This window comes from Aspergillus piperis (assembly GCF_003184755.1).
Source record: "Aspergillus piperis CBS 112811 unplaced genomic scaffold BO85scaffold_3, whole genome shotgun sequence".
In the NCBI taxonomy this organism is placed as follows: Eukaryota; Fungi; Ascomycota; class Eurotiomycetes; order Eurotiales; family Aspergillaceae; genus Aspergillus; species Aspergillus piperis.
The window spans coordinates 582,594-606,473 of NW_020291593.1; the positions used below are offsets into that span (position 1 = coordinate 582,594).

At 51.6% G+C, this 23,880-nt stretch overlaps 9 protein-coding genes across 9 annotated transcripts; 6 read left to right on the forward strand and 3 right to left on the reverse strand.

Moving 5' to 3' along the window:
* Positions 1-295: 295 nt before the first annotated feature.
* BO85DRAFT_446108 (aldo/keto reductase family protein) lies at positions 296-1,899 on the forward strand. The gene is made up of 3 exons (XM_025659429.1): positions 296-589; positions 665-1,097; positions 1,267-1,899. Exons 1-3 carry the CDS (start codon positions 538-540, stop codon positions 1,745-1,747), a joined length of 966 nt encoding a protein of 321 aa, XP_025518881.1. The 5' UTR covers positions 296-537; the 3' UTR covers positions 1,748-1,899.
* Positions 1,900-2,495: 596 nt separating this feature from the next.
* Positions 2,496-3,738, forward strand: BO85DRAFT_435290 (C2H2-type zinc finger protein; the record flags this gene model as incomplete). Its single annotated transcript, XM_025658512.1, has 2 exons — positions 2,496-3,027; positions 3,116-3,738. 2 exons carry the CDS (start codon positions 2,496-2,498, stop codon positions 3,736-3,738), a joined length of 1,155 nt encoding a protein of 384 aa, XP_025518882.1.
* Positions 3,739-5,184: 1,446 nt separating this feature from the next.
* On the reverse strand, positions 5,185-9,757 carry BO85DRAFT_484722 (chromatin-remodeling ATPase CHD1; the record flags this gene model as incomplete). The annotated part of the gene is made up of 2 exons (XM_025663254.1): positions 5,185-5,314; positions 5,373-9,757. The coding sequence occupies 2 exons, from the start codon at positions 9,755-9,757 to the stop codon at positions 5,185-5,187; spliced, it is 4,515 nt and encodes a 1,504-aa protein (XP_025518883.1).
* Positions 9,758-11,524: 1,767 nt separating this feature from the next.
* BO85DRAFT_182591 (P-loop containing nucleoside triphosphate hydrolase protein) lies at positions 11,525-13,577 on the forward strand. Its single transcript, XM_025654359.1, has 3 exons — positions 11,525-11,622; positions 11,678-11,991; positions 12,048-13,577. Exons 2-3 carry the CDS (start codon positions 11,732-11,734, stop codon positions 13,480-13,482), a joined length of 1,695 nt encoding a protein of 564 aa, XP_025518884.1. The 5' UTR covers positions 11,525-11,622; positions 11,678-11,731; the 3' UTR covers positions 13,483-13,577.
* A 755-nt stretch (positions 13,578-14,332) lies between these two features.
* On the reverse strand, positions 14,333-17,150 carry BO85DRAFT_414254 (snoRNA-splicing protein PRP40). Its single transcript, XM_025657641.1, has 4 exons — positions 16,979-17,150; positions 16,741-16,895; positions 15,623-16,679; positions 14,333-15,570 (listed from the first exon to the last, which is right to left on the reverse strand). Exons 1-4 carry the CDS (start codon positions 17,117-17,119, stop codon positions 14,530-14,532), a joined length of 2,394 nt encoding a protein of 797 aa, XP_025518885.1. The 5' UTR covers positions 17,120-17,150; the 3' UTR covers positions 14,333-14,529.
* A 168-nt stretch (positions 17,151-17,318) lies between these two features.
* BO85DRAFT_390613 (TRAPP trafficking subunit Trs65 domain-containing protein) lies at positions 17,319-19,553 on the forward strand. The gene is made up of 4 exons (XM_025656777.1): positions 17,319-17,604; positions 17,667-17,936; positions 17,987-19,112; positions 19,165-19,553. The coding sequence occupies exons 1-4, from the start codon at positions 17,430-17,432 to the stop codon at positions 19,346-19,348; spliced, it is 1,755 nt and encodes a 584-aa protein (XP_025518886.1). The 5' UTR covers positions 17,319-17,429; the 3' UTR covers positions 19,349-19,553.
* A 191-nt stretch (positions 19,554-19,744) lies between these two features.
* On the forward strand, positions 19,745-21,299 carry BO85DRAFT_435295 (Mpv17/PMP22 family protein; the record flags this gene model as incomplete). The annotated part of the gene is made up of 7 exons (XM_025658513.1): positions 19,745-19,795; positions 19,889-20,185; positions 20,346-20,436; positions 20,507-20,532; positions 20,601-20,943; positions 21,003-21,169; positions 21,228-21,299. 7 exons carry the CDS (start codon positions 19,745-19,747, stop codon positions 21,297-21,299), a joined length of 1,047 nt encoding a protein of 348 aa, XP_025518887.1.
* On the reverse strand, positions 20,928-21,907 carry BO85DRAFT_182785 (uncharacterized protein). The gene is made up of 2 exons (XM_025654361.1): positions 21,241-21,907; positions 20,928-21,021 (listed from the first exon to the last, which is right to left on the reverse strand). The coding sequence occupies exon 1, from the start codon at positions 21,772-21,774 to the stop codon at positions 21,313-21,315; it is 462 nt and encodes a 153-aa protein (XP_025518888.1). The 5' UTR covers positions 21,775-21,907; the 3' UTR covers positions 20,928-21,021; positions 21,241-21,312.
* Positions 21,862-23,844, forward strand: pgkA (phosphoglycerate kinase pgkA). The gene is made up of 3 exons (XM_025654360.1): positions 21,862-22,155; positions 22,254-22,674; positions 22,752-23,844. Exons 1-3 carry the CDS (start codon positions 22,090-22,092, stop codon positions 23,516-23,518), a joined length of 1,254 nt encoding a protein of 417 aa, XP_025518889.1. The 5' UTR covers positions 21,862-22,089; the 3' UTR covers positions 23,519-23,844.
* The last annotated feature ends 36 nt before the right edge of the window (positions 23,845-23,880 follow it).

Consider the following 23,880-nt stretch of genomic DNA (forward strand, 5'->3'; position numbering starts at 1 on the left):
GAAAAAGTATTCAGCGGCGTGTCACGATTGACGAAGTCCAATGGCAAGGAAGCTATATAATGAATTAGTACTTGAAGTAGAAATTTGACTTGGTGATCCTAGAACCTCTCGGTCTCCGTCCATCTATTTGATTCTCCGTTTTTGGTGGATTTAACTTCCGTCCGTCGGTCTACGAGCTTAACTCCAGCTAAATCCGGGAAGGACCCCTCGGCCTCCATGATTAATACCGCGGCCGATCCACAGAACTCATCGAATATAATCGTAACTCTCAATGACAATCAGCGGGTCTCGTATCCAATTGTGAGTCAAGAGCGACAATCCAGGACGATGTCCGAGGAAATCCGAATAGTGGTGTTGAGGTGGGGGAAAGCAGAGATAAAAGCCCCTCATCGACCCTCTTCATTGCGGGCTGCAACCCCGACCCAAACTCAAGCTTAAATACCATCCATCCATCACCTCTCAATCTTCAAGAGCTACACATCTTAACCTCCAATCGAACACCACAAACCAAACCAAATCCACAGCATACCCAGCAAAATGCCTTCCCTCAACGGACGCGAAATCGGCCACACCGGCTACGGAACCATGAGTATGTTGGAAAACAATCAACCCCGCAATCACCATAATTATTCTCGCAGCTGACGATAATGATGTCAATTTAAAGGAATGACCTGGGTCCCTCAGCCTCCCTCGGACGAGCAATGCTTCGAAACCTTGAACACCACCCTCAAGCTCGGAGCCAACTTCTGGAACGCCGGCGAGCTCTACGGCACACCCGATTACAACTCGTGCCACCTCCTGAACAAATACTTCACCAAGTACCCCGAGAACGCCGACAAGGTCGTCCTAAGTATCAAGGGTGGCTTGAAGCGTGGAGAGCTTACCCCCGATAGCTCCGAGGCCAACATCCGCCGGAGTGTGGACGAGTGTCTGCGCGTGCTGGACGGAAAGAAGAAGATCGATATCTTCGAATGCGCGAGACAGGATCCCAACGTGCCGGTGGAGCAGCAAGTGACTGTTCTGGCGCAATATGTCAAGGAGGGCAAGATTGGAGGTATTGGGTTGAGTGAGGTGGATGCAGAGACTATTCGCAGAGCGTACGTTGCTACACACATTCATTTACTTGCAGAAGCTGGTTACACGACAATAAGAAAAAAAAAAAAAAAAAAAAAAAAAAAAAAAAAAAAAAAAAAAAAAAAAAAAAAAAAAAAAAAAAAAAAAAAAAAAGAAAAAAAAAAGGGAACAGCAGCTGACGAAATCACGCAGTCACAAGGTCCACCCGATCGCAGCGGTAGAGGTTGAATTGTCCCTCTTTGACACCACGATCCTCAACAATGACGTCGCGAAGGTTTGCGCTGAGCTCAACATCCCCGTTGTGGCTTACTCGCCTTTGGGCCGCGGTGTGTTGGCCGGTGCTTTCACCAGTGTGAACGAGATCCCGGAGGGCGATTTCCGCAGAACGCTCCCCAAGTTCCAGGAGGAAGCCATGAAGGAAAATATCAAGCTGGTTAATGAGGTCAAGGCCTTGGCCACGCGCAAGGGTGTGGCTCCCGTACAGATCGCCCTGGCTTGGATCCTCACCCTCAGCGGCAAGCCGGGAATGCCCACCATTATCCCCATCCCCGGTGGTACAACGGTTGACAAGGTTACTCAGAACCTGGAGGGAGTCCCTCGCCTTAGTGATGCTGAGATGGACGAGCTTAAGGGCATTTTAGACCGGATTCAGGTGGTCGGAAGTCGCTACTAAGCTACGGTTGTACGGTTTTCATAATGCGTGTACTTTGGTGATTTTTTGAGATTGAACATGATATCATGGCTATATATAAACAGTATAGGAGAGATAATAAGATCCTGAATAAGCCAGAATTGTCAGCTTGAGTTGACGCGGCAGCAGTGAAAAGCTTCATGGACACAATGAAAACAGACGAGGGGTCAGATCAAGTGTAGAAGAGTCAACATGCAATCTCACAAAAAGGAGATTGTCAGGATTGCAGAATTCTTGATTAATTCATCATGGAAGTTGCGGCAGATTCAAAACACAATAAAGTGGTAGGAAATTGGCGGCAACTTACCCTGCTCAAACAATGTGTGGGCAGGATCTGTTAGACAGATCACGAAAACAGGAAACAATTAGCTAGAAACTAGCTCAATTAGCCACTGGGAGAGGAATTGAGTCACATTAGATTTCAAAGCGAATCCCCAAGTTGGTATATCCCAGTCCATGAGACCAGTGAAGTGTAAAAGAGGAGAAGAAAAGAAAAGGGAATTCGGGCGCGAAGAAAATTGGCGGCGCAATAGCCTCATCACGTGCCGGGTGCTCAGCCCAGTGTATACTCCGGCGCCGGATATCGAACTTCCAAACATCTCAAACCTGGCTCACTCCTCCAGCCAGTGCCAGTAACACTCCTAAAGGCCCACAGTTGTTGCTCAGTTCTCCCCCCGTTATTCACTCTCCAACTCTGCTCAAAGCGGGCCCTCCTCTCCTGTCAACCACCATGACGGAATCTCCGGGCTCCCCCCTCTCCTCCATTGCTTCCGACGACATGTCGGATCGCGACGACCTAAAGCAAGCCTTCTCTCCCTCGGGCTCCAACATGCCTCCCTCAAAGCGTCGTCGCACTGGCGTTGCCTCTTGGGATCGCAATACTCCCGTTTCGACCACTTTCCAAGATGATCTCCCTCCTCCTTCTCCCTCCACCTCCATCTCGTCCGATACCTCCGGCGACATTCCCAACTCTCCCAACACCCTCGCTCTCATCGGCGGCAGTCAGGATGACGACTACAGCGGCCAAGGCAACGATCAAGTCACCGTCTGTCGCTGGGATGGATGCGACGCCGGTGATCTAGGCAATATGGATGGCCTCGTAAAGCACATACATGAAGAACATGTCGGGAGCCGACAGAAGAAGTACTCCTGCGAATGGTCCGATTGCAGTCGAAAGGGTCAAACTCACGCAAGTGGCTACGCGCTGCGCGCACACATGAGAAGCCATACGCGAGAAAAGCCCTTCTATTGCGCTCTACCTGGTAAGTTTTCCTAGACCATTCCCCCCATACGTTCCTTGCCCGTTATCCCTTGGCAACGTCTAACATTGTTCCCCTTTTCTGTCTATAGAATGCGACCGCAGCTTCACTCGATCAGACGCCCTTGCCAAACACATGAGAACTGTTCACGAAACAGAGGCGCTTCGTCCCTCAGACCCCGTACCCAAACACCACAACGTCGCTGCTTCGGCGGCAGGAACGCCGACCGCGACCCCTTCCGGCAAGATCCAACGGTTGAAGCTGAAGCTATCGTTCCCACCGAAAGACGACGCAGGAGATCACAGCGAAAGCGCCAATGAGGAGGCAGCAGGACTGGAGGACGATCTCCACGTACCCCCTGGTGGATTGGAGAAGGAATTCGACACCTACGAGATGCTGCTTGAAGGGCCGCAACTGTATCGGCTGCTTCTGAGACAGATCCACTGGGCACAGCAGGACGGTGCGGAGCTACGCGACGCATGGGAGAAGATTCGCGTCAAGAGAAAGGAATCGTGGATGGAGAAGGAAGCAATCTTTGATGACTTGATGGAGGCCGAGGTACGATTGTTCAAGCTCCTCGATGAGAAATTCAGCGTGGCCAAGTCTGCGCCAGCGAACGGGACGGATAATGCACCGCAGTCGGAGCAACGGCAGTCAGAGCCAACAGAGATGGATGTTGCACAAGACCAGGGGTCTGGGTCTGTTCCGCCATGATACGATGGTCGAAGTTGATGGCGGTGGTCACCTAATATATCCTTCTTGACTTGATTACTCCTGCCTTTGCTATTGCTCTTCCTACCCCCTTTCCTCTTGTACTTTACCTTCTTGTTTTTGGGGATTCTTTTTGGGAATTTTCTTCTTTTCTTGGGGCTGCTGCTGGTAATGACTTCGCCACGGGATTGGGCCACGTCACATCACGTTTCTTGTGATAAAAACGTGCCACAACTACTCATATTCCATTCCTTTCTTTCCCCCTCCTTTTCTTATACACCTTTTGTCTTCATTATCTTACCACGTCACGGCACACGCAGGGACTTGATCAATTCCGGTATAGTTCATTTCGTTTTCGCTTTCGTTTCCGCAAAATATCCTGGTCTTTTACTAGTTTGCTGAGTGTTTGTAACCTTACGAAATGGGATTGGCGCTTCCTTTCTTCCTTCCAATATCGAATGATAGCATGGAGTCACTACTATTGAAAAGAAATAAAAACCAAGTACCTTGATTCATTACATGCTTGTAACCCTTGTAGTAGTAGTTGTTGTTGTTGAAGTGTGGTCTGATTGTATTCTGTTAAGAGAGAAAAGAAATCCAGGGACAACATACTATGCACTCCGCGCCTCCTGTTATCTGCACGAATGGGCATGCCAAGTAGTAGTAGCCTTCAAGACGTATCCTAGACAATGGAATGGGAAACACAACACTCTTTCTTGTTGAAAATAAGAAACAACTATCGAAGGTCTAAGGACACGTCGATACAGGGGGGAAAAGAAGGGGAGCAATAACAATATGGATATCCATTCATTCCCAGGCTAGAATCAACGTAGCAAAAAAGAGATCAAACTCCAGGGATAATAGTAGTAGTAAAGTAGGCCCGATGATGATAATGATGACGACGTTGATAGTCTGAAAAGAAGATACATGAATTCGAAGGATATAAGAGGAGCCCTGCTCGGATGGTATGGTTTAAGGGAGAAAAAAAGGGCTAAGAAACAATCGTGGCAACAGCTGGGTTGTCTTTTCTTCTTTTCTTTCCCGTGTTCGATATCGGAGGAATAACAAAGAACGCCGCTCATCATTCTGGAGGTATATGGGAGGGGAGCGAATGATGAGCGATGGGGAGAGAGAGAGGAATAGAAGGAAACAATATATGTGAACACATCACAAATAATCCCGATGCTCCAAATACGCGGGAAAACCGCAAGACGTTAAGAGCCAAAGAAATAGCTGCCATGCATGCAAACATCATAGAAGGCCACTCATGGGGTCAACCTCACACAACACTCCTTATTCGTAGATCATACCAGACGCCGTCGCCATGCTAACCCAAATGATGCATATGTACCTTTTAACATGAATAGAAGCAAAAAGAAGAACTCCATGTAAAGAACAAGACCCTTGACATCCTTTCGCTGGAAGATACCGGGATTAGAAAACCGGCATCTACTCTCCGTTGGAGGCTGGCTTGGAAGCAGCAGGCTCCTTAGGGATTGCGATCAGTTTATGATACATTTCTTGAAGTTTAGCCCCTCCGGCGTCTTTGTTGGGCCAGTAGTGTACCGAAACATATTGCCTATTGAGGGAGTCAGTATACTTTGTTCGGAACAGAAGCCGGATTGCATTGGACATACCATAAACGAGTCTCCAAAGACGACATGGAGCCCTGGCCCTTCAGATTTTGACCGATGAATTCACCGACCTTTCCAAGTAGACGTCTCAACTCCGTAGCCCTTTCAGCCTTGCTCGGGAAATTCTCTTTAGTAACGGCTGACACCTTCTTCAGATTCTCGCGAATGGGCTTGAAGAACAAGCGAGCCATGTCCTCTTTGCCGGCGGAGTAGCCATTCTCATGAGGCTTACGACGCCGAATGTCCTCACTGGATGCGTCGGACGTTCTATGACGGCTTCGTTCGCCTTCATGCATGGATCTGGGTCGATCGTGGCTGGGAGTATGGTGTCGTTCAACACTATCTCTGGCGCCGTGGGTATGAGACCGATGCCTGGAACGTTCTGTTTCCCGGTGGCCTCTACGAGAAAGAGACGGCGCGGGCGAAGCCGAGACGCTGTTGCTGGCATGCGTACGGGAACCTTTCCGGTTATTCCGGTGATGATTCTCGACAGCTCTCTTCGCGCTGACACTCGAACCGTTGGTGACTTTGTCACGAAGAACAGATAACAGATAGTCTGCGCGACGAACAAGGTGAACGGCTCCTGGAGACTTCGTTGTCTTGTCCTCAGCATTCATACGTTCATTTTTCCTCTCAACACGGTGTTCTTCAAGGAAGAACTTGTCCCCAAGGCCAAGGTCGGGATCGTCTCGGATCTGCGTCCAAGCACCATATCCGTGCCGCGCAATACCGATACACAGCATCCCGTCCTCGCGTGCACCCCATGGACACGTATAGTCCGCGGCTTTAGTGGCTTCCGGTATCCGGAAATTCTTGAAGTCAGGCACGGCGGCCGTCGCCTCCTTCAAAATACGCATTTCCGTCGGACGTTCCACAATAGTGTACGCATTAAGACGCTTGACTCCATGGAGATCGAATAAGACCGCCTTCTTTTCTTTCTTCGTCGGCACCTTACCAGCGTGTTCCAGGGCCTCGAGTTTCTCTATGTCTTCCCGTACCAGATCGGCAGCCTTGTCAGTTATTTCGCGGAGCGCAGCCTTGACCGTCTCTCTATCACGGTCAAGGAGACGTGCCTCACGAACGACATCCTCCTCACGTTCTACCATATTTCCAAAACGAAGGTAGGCACGCAGAAGATGGCGGTATTCTTTCTCCACAAGGGGTCGTTTCGGGTCCGACTGAGCATTTGAGTCGGAGTCATCGCCATTCTCCATACTGACCTGTGCTCTCGCTAATCTCTTGGCTTTGCGTTCTTCACGGGTATCCCGTGCATCACCCGGTGCATTGCGCTTGCGGGGTCGGTTCTGCTCAATGACTTCGGCAAGATAGCGTTCGTCGGCTTTCTTCTTCTCCTCTGCCTTGATCTCCTCCAGCTGTTCTTTGGGTATGATGTCATCCCAACTAAGGTCGTCCACCTTGATGTCAACATATTCGAAGGCTCGAAGGAACTCTTCGCCACCGTCAGCTTGAATCTCCTCAGCCTGTTCGGTCTGATGAAGTTCTGCGTTTGCGAGGACTGAGTCGATATCGAGTTGTTCAAGCTTCTCCTGGTTACCAGTCTGCTCGAACATCCTCTGGCCACGACGTTTGAGAATACGTGAAATATCCTCTGTTGAGTTTGGCTCGCTGACCGAAATTCCACTACGAGCCATCTTGTTTTGAATCTCTGACGCCTCCTTGTCAGTAACACCACGTTGGATTGTGATGAACTCGAGTAGAAGCTTGTTGCGAGCTCTCTCAATCACTTCCTCCTCCACGGTATCCTTCGACACTAGGCGATACACACTAACCGGCCTCGTCTGTCCAATACGGTGCGCTCTGGCCATGGCTTGAAGATCAGCCTGGGGGTTCCAGTCAGAATCAAACAAGACTACAGTATCTGCCGTCATGAGGTTGATTCCAAGACCACCAGCTCGGGTAGACAAAATGAACGCAAAGTCATTGCTTCCAGGAGCATTGTAGTGTTCAATTGCCAAACGACGTGCAGCCGCAGGGATAGTACCATCCAGTCGTTGATATGTATATCCGCGGAATTCCATATAATCACCGAGGATGTCAAGCATCTTAACCATCTGACTGAAGATCAACACACGGTGACCGTCACGTTTCAGCTTGGCAAGAAGCTGATCCAAAAGCATCATTTTACCACTGCTGGTGATCATTGCCCTCAGAACATCCTCCCGGCGGGTACTACCTTCCAGAATCCTGGCTTCGGCATTGGGGAACATGAATGGATGGTTACTTGCTTTCTTCAGCTCCATCATGATGTTCAGAAGTGATTGTTTCTGACCTCTGGCTCCGTCATTGAGCGCAGCGTAATTCTTGGTGAGAATATTCTTGTAGTACTCCAGTTGGACGTCGGAGAGCTCGACGCGAATGATCTTTTCGGTCTTGGGAGGAAGGTCAGACTCCACTTTCGACTTCGTTCGCCGTAGCATGAAGGGTTGAATAGCTTTCGTCAGCTCCGCAAGCTTATGAGAGGCAGCTTCTGCGTTCAAGTCCATGTCGGCATCAATGTGAACCAGGCCCGGATTTAAGAAGTCTAGAAGGGCAGAGAGTTCTGCAAGGTTGTTTTGAATAGGAGTTCCGGTGATGAGAAGTCGAGCCGGAGACCTGAACTCGAGCAACTTCAAATATAGCTGAGATTCGCGATTCTTCAACCGATGTGCCTCATCAACGGCCATAAACTGCCATTTGAACTGGCTCAGGAAGGTCGAGTCCAGCAGGACATACTCATATGTTGTGAGGAGTACATTGAACTTAGGGCGTCGGGGGTTCCCGTCTACCATAAGCTCATGTTCACGCAGAACTGTGCGTGCAGCCTCATTGCCATTGTAGACAACATAGTTTAGGTCAGGGGTCCAGTGGTCGAAGGTCTCAGCCCAGGATGGCATCGTCGACAGTGGGACGACGACCACGAAAGGCCCTTGCTGGCGGCGCACGTGGCGTAGCCAGTTGATGAAGGCAACGGTCTGTACGGTCTTACCAAGACCCATCTCGTCGGCCAGCACAACGTTGCGGTTCTTCACCCAATTGAAAGCCATGAAGTTGACACCTTTCACCTGGAACTCCTTCAGCTGGCCATTCTGTAGGAAGCTAGGTGTGCTCTTGATTGTTTCGAATGACTTGCGCGTGGCTGGGTTGGTCTCGGACTTGTCTGACACCGGGGGGCGAGAGGAGCGATCTAGAAAACGGTCTATCTCGCGCTGAGCAATATTACTAACGAGATCTTCACTCTCCCATGTACAAGAGTCGTAAAACAGGCGCTTCCATTTGACGAAGTACTCCGTCCCTTCGTCGCCTTCGCGCATTCCGATGACTCGCTCAACTTGTTTGTAATCCTCAATTGCGTCTACATCCCGCTCACGATCGAGGTTCCATTTCTCCCGATCCTCGGGGGCAACATCTGCATCATTCTTGAGGCGGACGTCTTCGGACAGTGTTTTGCGTATGTAATTGTCAAGGCGGCGGGTACTACGACAGTTGGCAAGACTCTCGGCCGTTTCCCATGTGGCATGGTAATGGGATTTGCCTTGCCATTTGATGTAGAACTCAAAGTCGTGGCGGCCGACGTCGAGGCTACTTGGGTCCACACCATCCTTGAGGCGATGATTGAGCACAATATCGACAGCTGGGCGATCATCCTCCACAGTATTCACCCAATAATTCTGCGTCATTTCCTCTGGGTCATCCTCGAACATGGAATCATCATCATCTTCGTTGTAATTCGAGACCCGAGAAGCATTCCTCGTTGAGAAACGAACCTCAGGGTGCGAAGGTGCATCGTTTGATGTGGCTTGGAGGAGCCGCCGTCGCCTCGCCTTACTTGTACGAGCACGGGGACCCCCGTACTCATCGCTGTCCGAGTCTTCGGAGAACGACGACTGGGTGGCGGAGCGGGAGGGACGTTTCGAGGTGGGTTGTGAGGCCGCAGCGCGTCGACGCTTAGCACGGGGTGCTACAGCATCGGAGTCGTCCGAGTCTGAGTCTGATTCGACTATTTGACGCGTCGTGCGGGCTCTTGCGCTTCGGCGAAGGCCGTATAGATCGGGGTTCTGTCGGATATAGTCTGATTCATTGACCGACGATGATTTCCGTTTCGTGCCACGCCTGGTTTCTGATGATGAAGAGTTTTCAGAGCCAGATGCACTGCTCTGGTCCTCGTCATTTTCCATCCCAAAAGCATCCTCATCTCCCTCCGCGTCTGGGGAGCCGGCATTATAGGACTCGTCTGCGGCGTCTTCCTCGGGGGAGGATGATGAATCGCGTGCGGCATGGTTTGCAAAGGAGTCGGATAGGTGGTCTTCACTCTCGCTGACTGCAAGATCATCTCTGCTGCTTGCAGCATCGGAGGCAGGTGATGCGGAGTACCCATTCATCAAGGCCATTGTGGCCGATGGTTCGGAGGTAGATGGGATCACCATGCTAGTAGCTATTGATGATGAGAGGCATCAGCATTGAAGCCCGGTACGAGGCCGGAGAGGGATGGAAGACACGGCATAGTGTAAAACAGGTTTACGCGACTCAGATTCCACTAGAACCGAACAGAATAGGTAGGTGAACGAGGTAGGAGATGGAGGTATGATGGAAGGGCATGTTTTTGATGGCGGGTTGGATGAAACGCGACGGAGAGTGATAGGGAAGAGATGGGGGATAATAGGGGCAAATCCGAAGGCAAAAACAGGTACAGGAGAGGAAAGCCAGCCAGACCTTGACCAGGAGGAACCCGAGAACCCCTCAATACACCAGATGCAGGGGATATCTGGAGTTCTTCGGTGGGTCGAGACCGTGGAGAAGTACCCCGGCCGACAGTGGCAGGACACGTCTAGGAAAAAGCTAGGATAGACAAATAAAATACTTACATTCCATAGCTTGGTGACCCCTAATCAGGGAAAAACGAAGAAGTAAATGGTGACAAAGTTGAAGGGAAAAGGTGGGGGGGGAGGGGAGGATGGAATGGTGGAGGCAGCAAAGGAACGATGGGAGGCCGCTGAGAATATGATGAGGGAGTAGGAAGAGTGTTGTACGTTCGGCTGGAGGTGGACGAGTCGCCGTGAAGGGATTGGCTGCCCGCCTGATCCCTCAGGCTGCCATTGCCCGCCATGCTCTGTGCGGTTTAGCGCGCCTCAAGCGAGCCTTCAAGCGTACTAGCGCGCTTTCTTTGTCACGTGTGTCTCGGGAAAGGAGCTACTTTTCTTCCGAGCAGAATCAGTCAATGTGAACAGTCAGCCAATCAGCACCGCCAGAAATAATGCAGCCCGGAAACAGTTGTAGCCTGAGGCAGCCACGGTTGCCCACAATGCCCGGCATAGTTTTCTCTCCAAAGAGCCCCTCCTCATCGGGGTTCTCCAGCAACGTTTCTACCTCGCTCTCTCTTTGGTGCTGCCTGTGCAGAGATCTGGCGCGTTCGCATTTTGCCAGTCCAACCGCCGCCGTGTGATCGGCTTCATCCAGCACAGTTCACCCTTTAAGCGATCTTACTGCTTCTTTTTGCAGCTGCTCCCCCACTACATCGGTTTCGCGCATCCGACTTGATCTGAACATTAGCCATCATGTCTGACAAGCTTACCCGGTATGCCTCCTTATGTCCACCTTATTGGTTTCTTCTTGGTCACACCAGCTAACAGATCTCGGTTTTCAGTGTTGCTATTGTCAACAGTGACAAAGTGAGTTTCCTATACCCCGCGGCATACGCTGCCAACAACCATGTGTCGACGCTTCAACGTATACTGAGACATCTCGCTTGGCTGGTAATAGTGCAAACCCAAGGTACGCGAATCTTCCGATGGTCCTGCTTTCTTCGCGCCCTCAGACCTACCTTCTAACGCTCTACCCCTTCTCCTCTTTTAGAAATGTCGCCAGGAATGTAAGAAGTCTTGCCCCGTCGTACGTACGGGTAAGCTCTGTATCGAGGTCACTCCCGAGTCCAAGATTGCCTTCATCTCCGAGCGCCTCTGTATCGGTTGCGGTATCTGTCCCAAGAAATGCCCCTTCGGTGCCATTCACATCATCAACCTGCCGACCAACTTGGAGACTCAAGTTACCCACCGTTACTCCGCCAACAGTTTCAAGCTTCACCGTCTTCCCATGCCCCGTCCCGGACAGGTGCTTGGTCTCGTCGGTACCAACGGTATTGGAAAGAGTACGGCGTTGAAGATTCTCAGTGGAAAGCTGAAGCCCAACCTTGGACGTTTTGACAACCCTCCCGACTGGGAAGAAATTCTCAAGTACTTCCGTGGTTCCGAACTGCAGAGTACGTATATAGAGTACCCTGGAGTCGAGCTAGACAGACTTCTAACTGTACGCAGACTACTTCACCAAGGTTCTGGAGGACGATCTCAAGGCTGTTGTCAAGCCTCAATATGTCGATCAGATTCCCAGGGCTGTCAAGGGCCCTGTTCAGAACGTTGGAGACCTCATCAAGGCCCGCGCTCAGTTGGGCAACCTGGAACACATTCTCGACACTCTTGGTATGGCACAGTTGCAAATTGAGCGTTATGATAACACTGCTAATGATATATGCAGAGTTGAGACAGGTCCAGGACCGTGATATCGGTCACCTTTCTGGTGGAGAGCTCCAGCGTTTCGCCATTGGTCTGGTTTGCGTCCAGAAGGCCGACGTGTAAGATCAATATTTAGAACCGTTTTTCTATGCGCAAGAGCTGATAAACTTTACAGCTACATGTTTGACGAGCCTTCCTCCTATCTTGATGTTAAGCAGCGTCTCGCCGCCGCTCGCTCCATCAGAGAGCTTCTTCGCCCTGACGATTATGTCATTGTTGTCGAGCACGATTTGTCTGTTCTTGATTACCTGTCTGATTTCGTCTGTGTGCTCTACGGAAGACCCGCCCTTTACGGTGTGGTTACTCTGCCTGCTTCCGTCCGTGAAGGTATCAACATCTTCTTGGATGGTCACATCCCCACCGAGAACTTGCGATTCCGCGAGGAATCTCTTACTTTCCGTCTTGCTGAGTCTGGTGATGACTTCATGGTGGACCGGGCCCGTGCTTTCTCCTACCCCAGCATGGAGAAGACTCTCGGTAACTTCCACCTTAAGATCGATGCTGGAAGCTTCACCGACTCTGAGATCATTGTCATGATGGGTGAAAACGGAACCGGAAAGACCACATTCTGTAAAATGCTTGCTGGTGCTGAGAAGCCTGACGGTGGCAAGAGCGTTCCTCGCCTGAACATCTCCATGAAGCCCCAGAAGATCACCCCCAAATTCCAGGGTACCGTCCGTCAGCTGTTCTTCAAGCGTATCAAGGCTGCGTTCCTGTCGCCCCAATTCCAGACTGATGTCTACAAGCCTCTCAAGATTGATGACTTCATTGACCAGGAAGTTCAGAACCTGTCTGGTGGTGAATTGCAGCGTGTTGCCATTGTCCTGGCTCTGGGAATTCCCGCCGATATCTACCTCATTGACGAGCCTAGTGCTTACCTGGACTCCGAGCAGCGTATCGTGGCCTCCAGGGTCATCAAGCGTTTCATCATGCACACCAAGAAGACTGCATTCATCGTCGAGCACGATTTCATCATGGCCACTTATCTCGCCGATCGTGTCATCGTCTTCGACGGTAAGCCCTCCGTCGATGCTCACGCCAACGCCCCTGAGTCCCTGGTCACTGGTTGCAACACTTTCTTGAAGAACCTGGATGTCACCTTCCGTCGTGACCCCAACAGTTACCGCCCTCGTATCAACAAGTACCAGTCCCAGATGGACCAGGAGCAGAAGTTGGCCGGCAACTACGTAAGTCTACAATCTTCTCACCTCAGCACTGGCATAGTTCCGCCGTGGTGGTATCTTCTTTTTCTCATTGGAAACATAATACTGACTTGCATTCTTCACAGTTCTTCTTGGAAGAAGAGAAATGAAGAGGTTGTTCCGGGCAAGTATGACCGCGTGCCTCACCGACGTGACGGCCGCGACTCGGACCAGCGGCGTCGCTATCGTCGCTGGGGCTACCTTCGGGTAGTGGCGTTTTTCGGCGTTACAAAGGCCTCTGCAGCTCAGAGAAGGCGGCGCCGCTGCCGTGGCGTGCGCCTTCCTGATGATGTGGATGGTGCTTTGGAGGAGGATGACGAAGAGGGAGCGGACGACTTGTTCGGCTAGGTAGGAGCAGTGGTTTAACCTGTTCCAGTTAATCCTCTCTGGCCTCCCCCCTTGTCGTCGCTCATGGTCGTCCCTCCCCAGCGCCATCCACGCCTGCATAGTTCAATCTAGTCCTCTTCACGATGGTTCGGAGTGAAGACACAACGAGACTAGTCTATTAGATTATGTTTGGGTATACGGATTTCCTGGATGGCGCAGTCATGTCGGAGTTACAATGTTTGTCAAAAGAGTTCAAGGTTATTCGCGACATGGATGGTCCGCCGACAAAAAAGGGTGTCGGTGAGGGAAAAAAAAAGATTAGCTGGTTATGGTCAAGCTAGGTGGCCACTGTCCAAAAGATTTCTTTTTTTTTTTTTGAACATAATTCATTACGCTAGTCATTCACTTCGTATATATCACTTGCTTTTCTTTATCAAAGAATGATAAAGCCTATCTAGGACAGTATGGTAAACTCTACGTAAGTAGCTTGTGTACGCCTACGAAAACAGATTCCCTCCGAAAATGTCCGTCTCCACCGGATGTCATACTCCTCCAGTAAGGGTCAGACCTCCCGCATTTTGTTCGCTGGATCACATGAATAATATATCAAAAAGTACTATTGAACAATACAAACGAAGCATTTCATTCCAACCTGTCATTGCACATGACGTGCCGTGATGCGTACCGGTGTGTTTGTGGTTGTATTGGCAGTGGTGATATGTCATGATGGTGATAGACTATATATATCTTCGGTACTCCATTGAAGTACTACTAGTAATTCAACTAAAAGTTGAACCCAAGAAATGGACGCCATGACTTAAGTCCCGGAGGCTATGTCAAATTACTATATCTACTAGCTATGCCATAGAATATTATAGGTATTGTATTTGTATTTTCACATGTCAAGAAATGCATATATCAATCGTGTGAGCGCTAGACATACAAAGTCGATATACTGGGGCAGCAAAGACGACAGACGCGTCCACCAGAATCCGACACTACAAGTGTAGAGTCAGTCAGCATCCATTGGCAATTACCTATGGAACGGGTAGTAGTGTGTGCATCTACTTAATCTTCTTCAATCTCCCCCTCTTCACTACCGGAGTGGACGGCCTTTTCCTCTTTCTTTCCATCATCGGTTGCCGCTGGAGTCCGCTCGCGACGGTCCCGGTCTCGCCTGGCACCGCGGCTGCGTTCGCGCTCCCGACTATCCCGTCGGTACCGCTTCGCAGAGCGACTGGCAACACTTTCCGTGTCGCTGTCGCGTCTGCGCCTACGATCATTGCTTGTGGTGCTTCGGGTATCGGCACCATAATCCAGCTCATCCCGACCTCCCCGGGGATCACCGCGTGTGCGATAGAGGCGTTCGCGCTCTTCCTCACGCTCGCGGCGCTCGCGTTCGTAATGGCTAAGAGGGCGTGCGCTGCGATCCCGGTCCCAGTCACGATCGCGGTCCCTATCCCGCTCACGCTCACGGTAACGTTCCCTGTCTCGATCGCGCTCTTCCCGTCTCTCTCGGACAGGCGATAGGCCGCTGGCCTTCCGGTAGGAGCGTTCACGGTCTGCTTGGGCTTTACGGCGATCTGCCTCGTAGGCATCTGGTTCTGGGGTCCGGCTTAGACGGCTAGACGTTCCCCTTCTTTCGCCTCTATAGGATGGCCCGCTCCGATGATCACGATCACGGTCGTGGTGATCACGGCGACTTCCGCGATCCCTATCGCGGGTCTCGCGGTCTCGTTCCGCATCCTCCTCCTTCTCCTTCAGGCGGCGGATGACCTTGTCAAAGGCGGCCTGTCGGAGCTCATCGGTCTCCAGAGACTTGTACTCATCGAATCTTTCGATCCGCGGCTGCACCTGTTCCCAAGTATCAGTTGCACGGACAGGGGGATCGAGACGCTTGATCCGGGAACGCAGTGAATCTATAGCGCGGCGCTGATGACGGTCCGCAGCGTGCTTCTCTTCCTCGCTTCGTCGGACAGCCTTCTCCTGGATACGCTGGAAAATCAGTTGAAGTATCTCCGGATCAATGTTGGCTGTCCGGCGATCCCCAGATACAGCAGCGTTGAACTCCTCCAGAGTGGTCTTTGGTGTAACCTCGAAGCGTTTGTCCTGAGTACAGGTTAGTGCCAGAAAACAGAAAACCGGGTTTAATCACACTCACGTCAAGTACATCCAAGACATCATTACGCGGGCCACGCAGTGAGCGTTCTTCTTCTTCAACCATATCCCAAAACAAATCCAGGGGAGATGACCCGGAGTTACCCAGGATACCGACGTACCGAGGATCCTCGTGGATCAAGGGGTAGATGTTCATCCACTTGCTTCCAGCCTTGATCTTACCCTGAGATCTCAGCTCCTTCAGAAGCTCGATAAACTGCTCGCGGGCATGACGCTCTTTTCTCGCCTTTGCAGCCTTTTGTTGCTGACGCGCATCATTAAAGGCCCGCTCAAGGGACTTGATGTGGTTCTCGAATGCAGTCAAGATATCGGACTTGCTCAGGGTTCTGAACTTGTCGTCGCTTTGGACTTTGTCATTCGACTGAATAATCGCCTGTGCTTCAGACCAGCGTGTGTATGGTTCCAGGTCCAGGGACTTCAAGATAGTCACCAGCTCATCCATGGCAGCCTTACGCTTGACAGCTTCCTCCTCGATGTGCTCCTTCTTGAGCTCAACAATGTACTCCTCGAAGAGCTGGCGCCTCTCGTTTTCATCATCCGTAGATCTAAAGATGGTTTCGCCCTCGATGATCGGTCGGATGGTCTTCCAGCGACTGTAATGTTTGATCTCAGGATGGCGCTTCAACATGGTATTGAAATCTGCTCGGAGCTTAGCGAATCTTTCTTTCGCCCGATCCTTTTCCTGCATGCGAACCTCGACCGCATATTTTTCAAATGCTGCCTTGCGGTCTCTGGGGTCTTTGAGGGCACGATACTGAGGATCCTTGATGGTTTCGCGCATGGTCTGTTCCCAGCTCCAATCGGGTTGCACGTTGTGGCGCTTCAGCATCTTCATGAACGCGTTCTCTGCCTCTTCAAGAGAGCCGTACTCAGGTTCGGCTTGCTGTGTGCCTAGAATAGGAGCCGCGGCGATGCCGTTGGTATCCATCGAACCATATCCTCCACGTCGGTCGCCATAGCCTCGATCATAGTCGTCGCGGTCACGCTGTTGTGGGTAAGATGAAAACGAGCTAACACCACCTGCAACGAAAGTCGGGGCCCTATGCACAAACACGTTAGGCTCATAAGCGCATTGAGAGGCAAGTTTGGGCATGAACTTACGCCACTGGAGGAGCCTGAGGCGCCGGAGCCTGTGCCAGAGCAGATTTGTAAACATCTGGCATCTCCCAAGTGCTTTGCTTGGTTTCGGTGTTGTACCAGTATTTCCGACCACCCTCAGCAGTATATTCCTTCCACGGCTGGTTTGCCAACGCACGCTATATGAAAAATGACGATGAATTAGTATCCAGGAGCATAATAAATGGCAATGTCATTTTGAAAAGGGCATAAGAACTCATACCTCAACAGGCGTCATTAGCTCGATGGGCTTCGCCCACTGCGTCGCCTTCGTCTGTACATTGTAGTAGTAAACTCGACCATCAGAGTTACGCGCCTCCTGCCAAAGGGGAGGCGCGCCAGCCGGACCGTTCATGGGATTCATATCGAAGTTGCAGAAGCTGCCGGGAACAGATACTGCTGTTGCGACGATAAGAGAAGGTCGGGAAAAAGCAGCGTTCGAAGAAGCTCGCCGGGGTTCCTGCGCTAAGGCTGTTTGTCGTGTTTGCAGCGTCCCGGGGTATCGAACACCTCCACCCGGCGCGCCTGGGTCCCTGGCTGCTCTTAAATTAAATGCGCATCGAGGGGATTTCCATCTGTTGCCTTCTTTTGACCTCCCTGGTGTCGGTTGCCTGTGCGCGTGCTATCCCTTTACCCCGTTACGAGAAGAAGAGCATGCGGCTGTTGTTCTCGCCATGCCGAGTCTCGACATCCCCGGGGAATTCCTCAGACATGCTGTTCTAGATACAGTTGTCCCGCATGCTTCAGATGCCGACTTAGAAGCAGCTCTGACCTCTGCTTTAGAAAATGGCGCAGATGATCTCACTTCTGTGCTTTCGCTAATACCGCAACGCTCTCTTCTGTTCTTCGGTATGCTACGACCTGCTGGCCTGATCGAGCTCTATCTCTTACTCATATGTAGCGTGATACAGATGAGTTCTGCACCGTTCGCGTTGTCCTACGGCTATCCAATTGCTCCCCACCTAGCCTGAAACAGTATCTTCCGCACCTCGAAGTCCGACTCGATGCCTTTGCCATTGATCCCGCCGAGACAGTCGCGGAGAATCCGACCCCGACTCGGGACCTCATATTCTCAGGGGTTGTAGATGCACAGGAGCCATTGGTGGTGGTGAATGAGTTTGAGGGAGACACCGGTGGGGGCAACCACGTATATGTGATTTGGAGTGTTAAGGCATTCTTGAGTAAGGTCCCCGTTCAAGTTCCAGTATCCTATCGTGCTGATAAACTCCAGAGCGTCCGCGCATACGCATTCAACACCCTTCCCTCCTCTTCATCGCCTCCGCTAGCCTCAACCCAGCTGAAACCCGACAGCAAGAGTCTCGGGGAGACGACTACCTCCCGCCTCTGATCCCGGCCTCTACAAATATTCTACAGCCGCTATCGAGTGACAAATCCTTGGATCAAAAAGATCCATTCCTCCCCGCATCTAGGCTTCTGCGAGTTGTACCGGCGAAATACAGTGAAGACCCCATATATAACGTTCAGCAGCATTCCGGCCACCCCATACGCATAGTTCCTGCTGCCAGTGCAAGGATACGTTATTCTCGGCTGAATGCCTATAGTGGACGGCCTACTACCGTTGCGAGCCTCGATTTTGAGGTGACACCATTCCTCAATTGCGATGTCACATTTGACAAGGCAGAGCTTAGCATGTCGGATGGGACGATAGAAACCCTCACAGATGCACCGGGGCTGCTTCCGCCCATCCGTTGCCAGCCGCGAGATGATATTACCCTTGTATACAAGTTAACGCCCGATTATGCGCCTGACCCAAATCCATCAACAACTGTGATGGTCAGTGTTCTGGATATTTCGCTAGAAGCAATCATCCACCTGTCGGACAATTGTAACCCGCGGATCTTGATGCAATGGAGAACCAACGTTGATTTCTCCATGGTCCTCAACCCAACTTTTGGGGGTCCTAGCCAAGCTCTACAACGGAACAACCGCCCTGCAAGTCTTCCGATGACACCCAACCAAAGCAACGCCGCAGCGGGGACCGCCACGCCTAATCGAAGCTCCCTGAGAGAGCGGGCATACTCAACCGCAGGCCTTGGTGTATCGGTTTCGTTCAGTGGCCCTCCACATGTCGAAGTAGGAAAGCCCTTTGCTTGGAGTATCTTCATCGTGAACCGATCCTCCGGGTCGCGCAAATTCTCGATAGTTGCAATCCCTCGCCGGAAGAAGCTGGACCCACGGGGACATACCGTGCGACCATCTTCTTCATCTGCGACGAGCCGCAAAGATGCTCAGGTCGCGGAAGCTGTAACGGATGACAATATCGTTCATGCACTCCAGAAAAGTGTAGTTGGCCAGGAAGCAGAACTCATTTCTCTGAGTACTGACGTTCGGGCTGGGTGAGTAGCTTCACATCTTCCTTTCCTTTTACCCTAGCTGACTATCTCACAGTCCCCTTTTGCCTGGCACCTGTTTTTCTACGGAAGTGAAATTGCTTCCCTTGGCGGTGGGGGCACTCCGTCTGGAAGCTGTACGTCTGGTGGATGTAAATACGAATGAGATGATTGATATTAAGGACCTCCCGGACATCCATTCCTTTGACAGGAAAGGTAAGCCGACTGAGGTGGACAGTTGAGAAGAGGCCTGGATTATCCTTATGATAGATAGCTTGAAGGCTGGCTAGCTACGATGCATGTTTATGGACTTGGCTATCTTTATGATTTGAGGGGTGATAGCATGATTAGCGGGCGGTGATAAGGAATAGATGTTCGTCAGGTCTCATTATGAGTTGCATGTACATCATATGAATAGATCATTTAATTGTATATACTAAGCGTTGGATCTCCCCCGACGGTACTAGTAGTAGTCATTATAAGAATTTCCTAAGTAAAAAGGAGAAGGGGGGCTATAAAAGCGGCAATGCAGACCCTCCGCCTCAAAAAGCGGCGGGCGGGCGGAGATGGGCGGATGATCACGCGAGCGGATTGGTCCAAGGGGCGGGGGAAGAAGTTCGAACCCCCGACAAGATGACATGACCTCGATCTTGCATCTTCGCTGCCTCGAGAATACTACCGTTCCTCTTGTTCGTTCTATTTAACGGGGGCTTGAATCGCTGGTCGACCTAAACCCAAATCTAACCCGCTTCTTCTTTTCTTCTTCTGTACACCATACACAGTACGCCCGTCTCATCGACACCTACCGCGACGATCAACTGACGCCGGGTTCCAGGAGTCGTCGGGAGGCTTGCTTAGTATTCGCCTGCTCGCCCTTGTTTCGCCTGTGCGCGCTTTCTGGCAGTCCTTTGCGTCATACTCGCCCCGAGCCCGCCAACCGGGATTTCCAGGCCGTTCGCCTTCGATCCCCTTCCATCTTGCCAATCACTTATCGTCTATCATCGCCCTTCGTCATGTTCTCCACTGGTCGTCGAAGAATACTCGATGGACTCAATCGGAGGTACATCTACGGCCGTCTGGTATGTGAAACTTTTGGTCTCAATTCAATTCCATCCTATCTCACCCAAGGGGGGCGCTTTTTACATTTTTGTCGTAAAAGCAATATTGTCTTACAAATAAATCTTGTCCTATGAGGGAACTCATCACTGATTTCACTCCTTCCATTCTTCTCCTTTTTAGCCATTGCTTCACGCCATAATCTTTCTCATCGAAATGGCGGCTGCGATGCGACTTGCCGCTAAGTTCAACTCTTACTATGCGGAGAAACCAGGTAAGGCTGTCATGCTGCTGCTCCCTTGCTAGGCGCCTTCAGGAGTTGACTGACTTTGTGTCGTCTTTAGTTTTAACCACCATGGTTACCAATGCAGTAAGAGTTCCTTCGAACGAATCATTTGTCGTTGGCATATGATCGACTGACGTTGGACGGCATGTTAGATCCTTGGTGGGATCGCAGACACGGTCGCACAGTTGATCACGGCTTTCAAAGCGCGTGGAGGACGCCGGCCTTCTGATGGTAACGATCTCATCTCGATTGAGATCCACGACCTTGATAAAGAGAAGCCGCCTGCTCTTGGAGAGCTGGGACATGCTAGACATTTGGCGCCGGCCTTCGACTTTGAGCGTCTGACTCGCTTCATGTCATACGGTTTCTTCATGGCCCCAGTTCAGTTTCATTGGTTCGGTTTCTTGTCCAGGACGTTCCCCCTTACCAAGAGAAACCCGTCGATTCCCGCTCTCAAAAGAGTGTGCGTGGATCAGCTGATGTTCGCTCCTTTCGGTATTAAGCGTCTCCAGAGGTAGAAGAACGCGCTTTCTGTTTGCTAATGACATCACCAGGTCTGGCGTGCTTCTTTTCCTTCATGACGGTCGCCGAGGGAGGAGGTAGGAGAGCATTGACTCGCAAGTTCCAGGACGTTTATCTGCCAACCCTCAAGGCCAACTTTGTCCTGTGGCCCGCTGTTCAGATCCTGAACTTCCGTGTCGTACCTATTCAGTTCCAGATTGTGAGTTCCATTGTGACAGATGTCGTGTGCGCTGTGATACTGATACATATTGATTCAGCCCTTTGTGTCCTCCGTCGGTATCGCCTGGACTGCGTATCTGTCGTTGACCAACTCTTCGGAGGAAGAGTAAGGGTAAAGCGGGCTCATATTTTGGCTCCCACAAGGTTCTCAATCGTTTCTTCCCTCGTTTGTCTGCCATTATTTCTTCCCCTGCGTTGTTTTGTGCTTACTGGGCGCTGTAAATGAGCTTTGGGGGTCCTGTTATTCTTCCTCTCATGGGTGGTGTATAGGTCATCTTCGTCCAGCAACGTGGGTACACCGGAGTCAATTGCATTGATCGATAAACCATGTCGACAAAAAAGGAATACACCAGTGTTTTTTTCGGGATTGAACCAGGCACGAGCTCCAATATCTTCTGTAGGCGGGGTTGTCCCCACGAGCGAGCCGGCTTTCCATAGACGAGAAATATCGGAACGTTTGCTTGATAGATCCACCCCCGGACGCAACAGAACCTCCCATCGCAGCCATGATCCGAGGCTAAGGGGCTCCGAACGGGGCATAACAGGCATAATGTTCACCCCTGAGGCCCCGGACCCTTCCGTCATCGATTCACGGTCGCTGACATCAGTCCCGCATCAGCCCGAGGCGCCCGCGATTCTTCTTCTCTCACCGGCTGCCCCACCACCAGCCCATAACCACCACTTTTACCCCGCCGCCGAACCGAATGAAGTCGTAGCTTCCAGTGCCCGGAGTGACCAGACTCGCTCACCGCGGACCTATTAAGTAGGCATTTTTCTTAATCCCCTCGTACCCCGTGGTGCTACTAATACTACGCTGCCCCCCCCCCAAATCTCCCCTTCCCTTCTTTTTGTCACCCCACCTCTCTCTCCATCCCGACTGTCGTAGAACCGTCGTTCACCATGTCTCTCACCAACAAGCTCGCTATCACCGATGTCGACCTCAAGGACAAGCGTGTCCTGATCCGGGTATGTTGTTGTTGCCCCGGAAACCCCCACCTTTTCATCAATCATCATCGTGGGGTCGTGGTAGTGCTTCAATGCTAATCAGTCGATTTAATGGACAGGTCGACTTCAACGTCCCCCTCAATGACAAGAAGGAGATCACCAACAACCAGCGTATCGTCGGTGCTCTGCCCACCATCAAGTACGCCATCGACAATGGTGCTAAGGCTGTTGTCCTCATGTCCCACCTGGGCCGCCCCGACGGCAAGAAGAACGACAAGTACAGCCTGAAGCCCGTTGTTGCCGAGCTCGAGAAGCTGCTTGGCCGCAGCGTTGTCTTCACCGAGGACTGCGTTGGCCCGGAGGCTGAGGAGGCCGTCAACAAGGCCACTGGTGGCCAGATTGTTCTCCTTGAGAACCTGCGTTTCCACGCCGAGGAGGAGGGCAGCTCCAAGGATGCCGAGGGCAAGAAGGTCAAGGCCGACAAGGAGAAGGTCGCTGAGTTCCGCAAGGGCCTGACTGCTCTTGGTGACGTCTACATCAGTAAGCCATCCTTTTCTCGCATTCCCTAGCTCGAGAGGCCAGTAGTGTATGAGCTCTGTACTAACTGCACATCACAGACGACGCTTTCGGCACTGCCCACCGTGCTCACTCTTCCATGGTCGGTGTTGACCTTCCTCAGAAGGCTTCTGGTTTCCTCGTCAAGAAGGAGCTCGAGTACTTCGCCAAGGCTCTCGAGAGCCCCCAGCGTCCCTTCCTTGCCATCCTGGGTGGAGCCAAGGTCTCCGACAAGATCCAGCTGATTGACAACCTGCTCCCCAAGGTCAACAGCCTGATCATCACCGGTGCCATGGCCTTCACTTTCAAGAAGACCCTGGAGGGTGTCAAGATCGGAAACAGTCTCTTCGACGAGGCTGGCAGCAAGATCGTCGGCGAGGTCGTCGAGAAGGCCAAGAAGCACGACGTCAAGATCGTTCTCCCCGTTGACTACGTCACTGCCGACAAGTTCGCTGCTGATGCCAAGACTGGCACTGCCACCGATGCTGAGGGTATTCCCGACGGCTACATGGGTCTGGACGTTGGCGAGAAGAGTGTTGAGCTCTACAAGCAGACCATTGCCGAGGCCAAGACCATCCTCTGGAACGGTCCCCCCGGTGTCTTCGAGATGGAGCCCTTCGCCAACGGCACCAAGAAGACCCTCGATGCCGTCGTCTCCGCTGCTCAGTCCGGCTCTATCGTCATCATCGGAGGTGGTGACACTGCCACCGTCGCCGCCAAGTACGGCGTCGAGGACAAGCTCAGCCACGTCTCCACCGGTGGTGGTGCCTCTCTGGAGCTCCTTGAGGGCAAGGAGCTGCCCGGTGTTGCTGCCCTGTCGAGTAAGTAAATTTGAGCAGAACATATTATCACACTGGATATGCGGAGAATGCTGCATGACAAAAATCCGTTCCATGTTTCTTTGGAGGAGGATGAGCTGTGGTTGAGCTTCCATGCTCTGGACTAATTGGACAGGCGGCTTGTTGTAGTACCTACCTGTCAGCCTTCCCGGCGCCCCCTCAAGACAGGGGACAACTTTACGAATGTAATGTACAAAGAATGATAATTAATCTCATCAAAATACGCGTTTTGCCTATATCATATTCAGGAGAGGTTCTGATGATGCAATCTCTGACTAGTGACGGGTCCGAAGCTATGAGCGGGGGATTCAATGGAGTCGCAATGAGGAGGCCTGAAGAAGTTGATAGTCGG

Coding starts and splice junctions, on each gene's coding strand:
- BO85DRAFT_390613 (XM_025656777.1), top strand. CDS start 17,430: ATGCCGAGTCTCGACATCCCCGGGGAATTCCTCAGACATGCTGTTCTA. Junction 17,605..17,666: donor ACGCTCTCTTCTGTTCTTCG/GTATGCTACGAC, acceptor AGCGTGATACAG/ATGAGTTCTGCACCGTTCGC. Junction 17,937..17,986: donor GAGTGTTAAGGCATTCTTGA/GTAAGGTCCCCG, acceptor GATAAACTCCAG/AGCGTCCGCGCATACGCATT.
- BO85DRAFT_182591 (XM_025654359.1), top strand. CDS start 11,732: ATGTCGATCAGATTCCCAGGGCTGTCAAGGGCCCTGTTCAGAACGTTG. Junction 11,992..12,047: donor TGCGTCCAGAAGGCCGACGT/GTAAGATCAATA, acceptor TAAACTTTACAG/CTACATGTTTGACGAGCCTT.
- pgkA (XM_025654360.1), top strand. CDS start 22,090: ATGTCTCTCACCAACAAGCTCGCTATCACCGATGTCGACCTCAAGGAC. Junction 22,156..22,253: donor ACAAGCGTGTCCTGATCCGG/GTATGTTGTTGT, acceptor TTTAATGGACAG/GTCGACTTCAACGTCCCCCT. Junction 22,675..22,751: donor TCTTGGTGACGTCTACATCA/GTAAGCCATCCT, acceptor TGCACATCACAG/ACGACGCTTTCGGCACTGCC.
- BO85DRAFT_446108 (XM_025659429.1), top strand. CDS start 538: ATGCCTTCCCTCAACGGACGCGAAATCGGCCACACCGGCTACGGAACC. Junction 590..664: donor CACCGGCTACGGAACCATGA/GTATGTTGGAAA, acceptor GTCAATTTAAAG/GAATGACCTGGGTCCCTCAG. Junction 1,098..1,266: donor GCAGAGACTATTCGCAGAGC/GTACGTTGCTAC, acceptor GAAATCACGCAG/TCACAAGGTCCACCCGATCG.
- BO85DRAFT_414254 (XM_025657641.1), bottom strand. CDS start 17,119: ATGAATCCCATGAACGGTCCGGCTGGCGCGCCTCCCCTTTGGCAGGAG. Junction 16,896..16,978: donor AGCTAATGACGCCTGTTGAG/GTATGAGTTCTT, acceptor TTTTTCATATAG/CGTGCGTTGGCAAACCAGCC. Junction 16,680..16,740: donor CCTCAGGCTCCTCCAGTGGC/GTAAGTTCATGC, acceptor GTTTGTGCATAG/GGCCCCGACTTTCGTTGCAG.
- BO85DRAFT_182785 (XM_025654361.1), bottom strand. CDS start 21,774: ATGACGGAAGGGTCCGGGGCCTCAGGGGTGAACATTATGCCTGTTATG.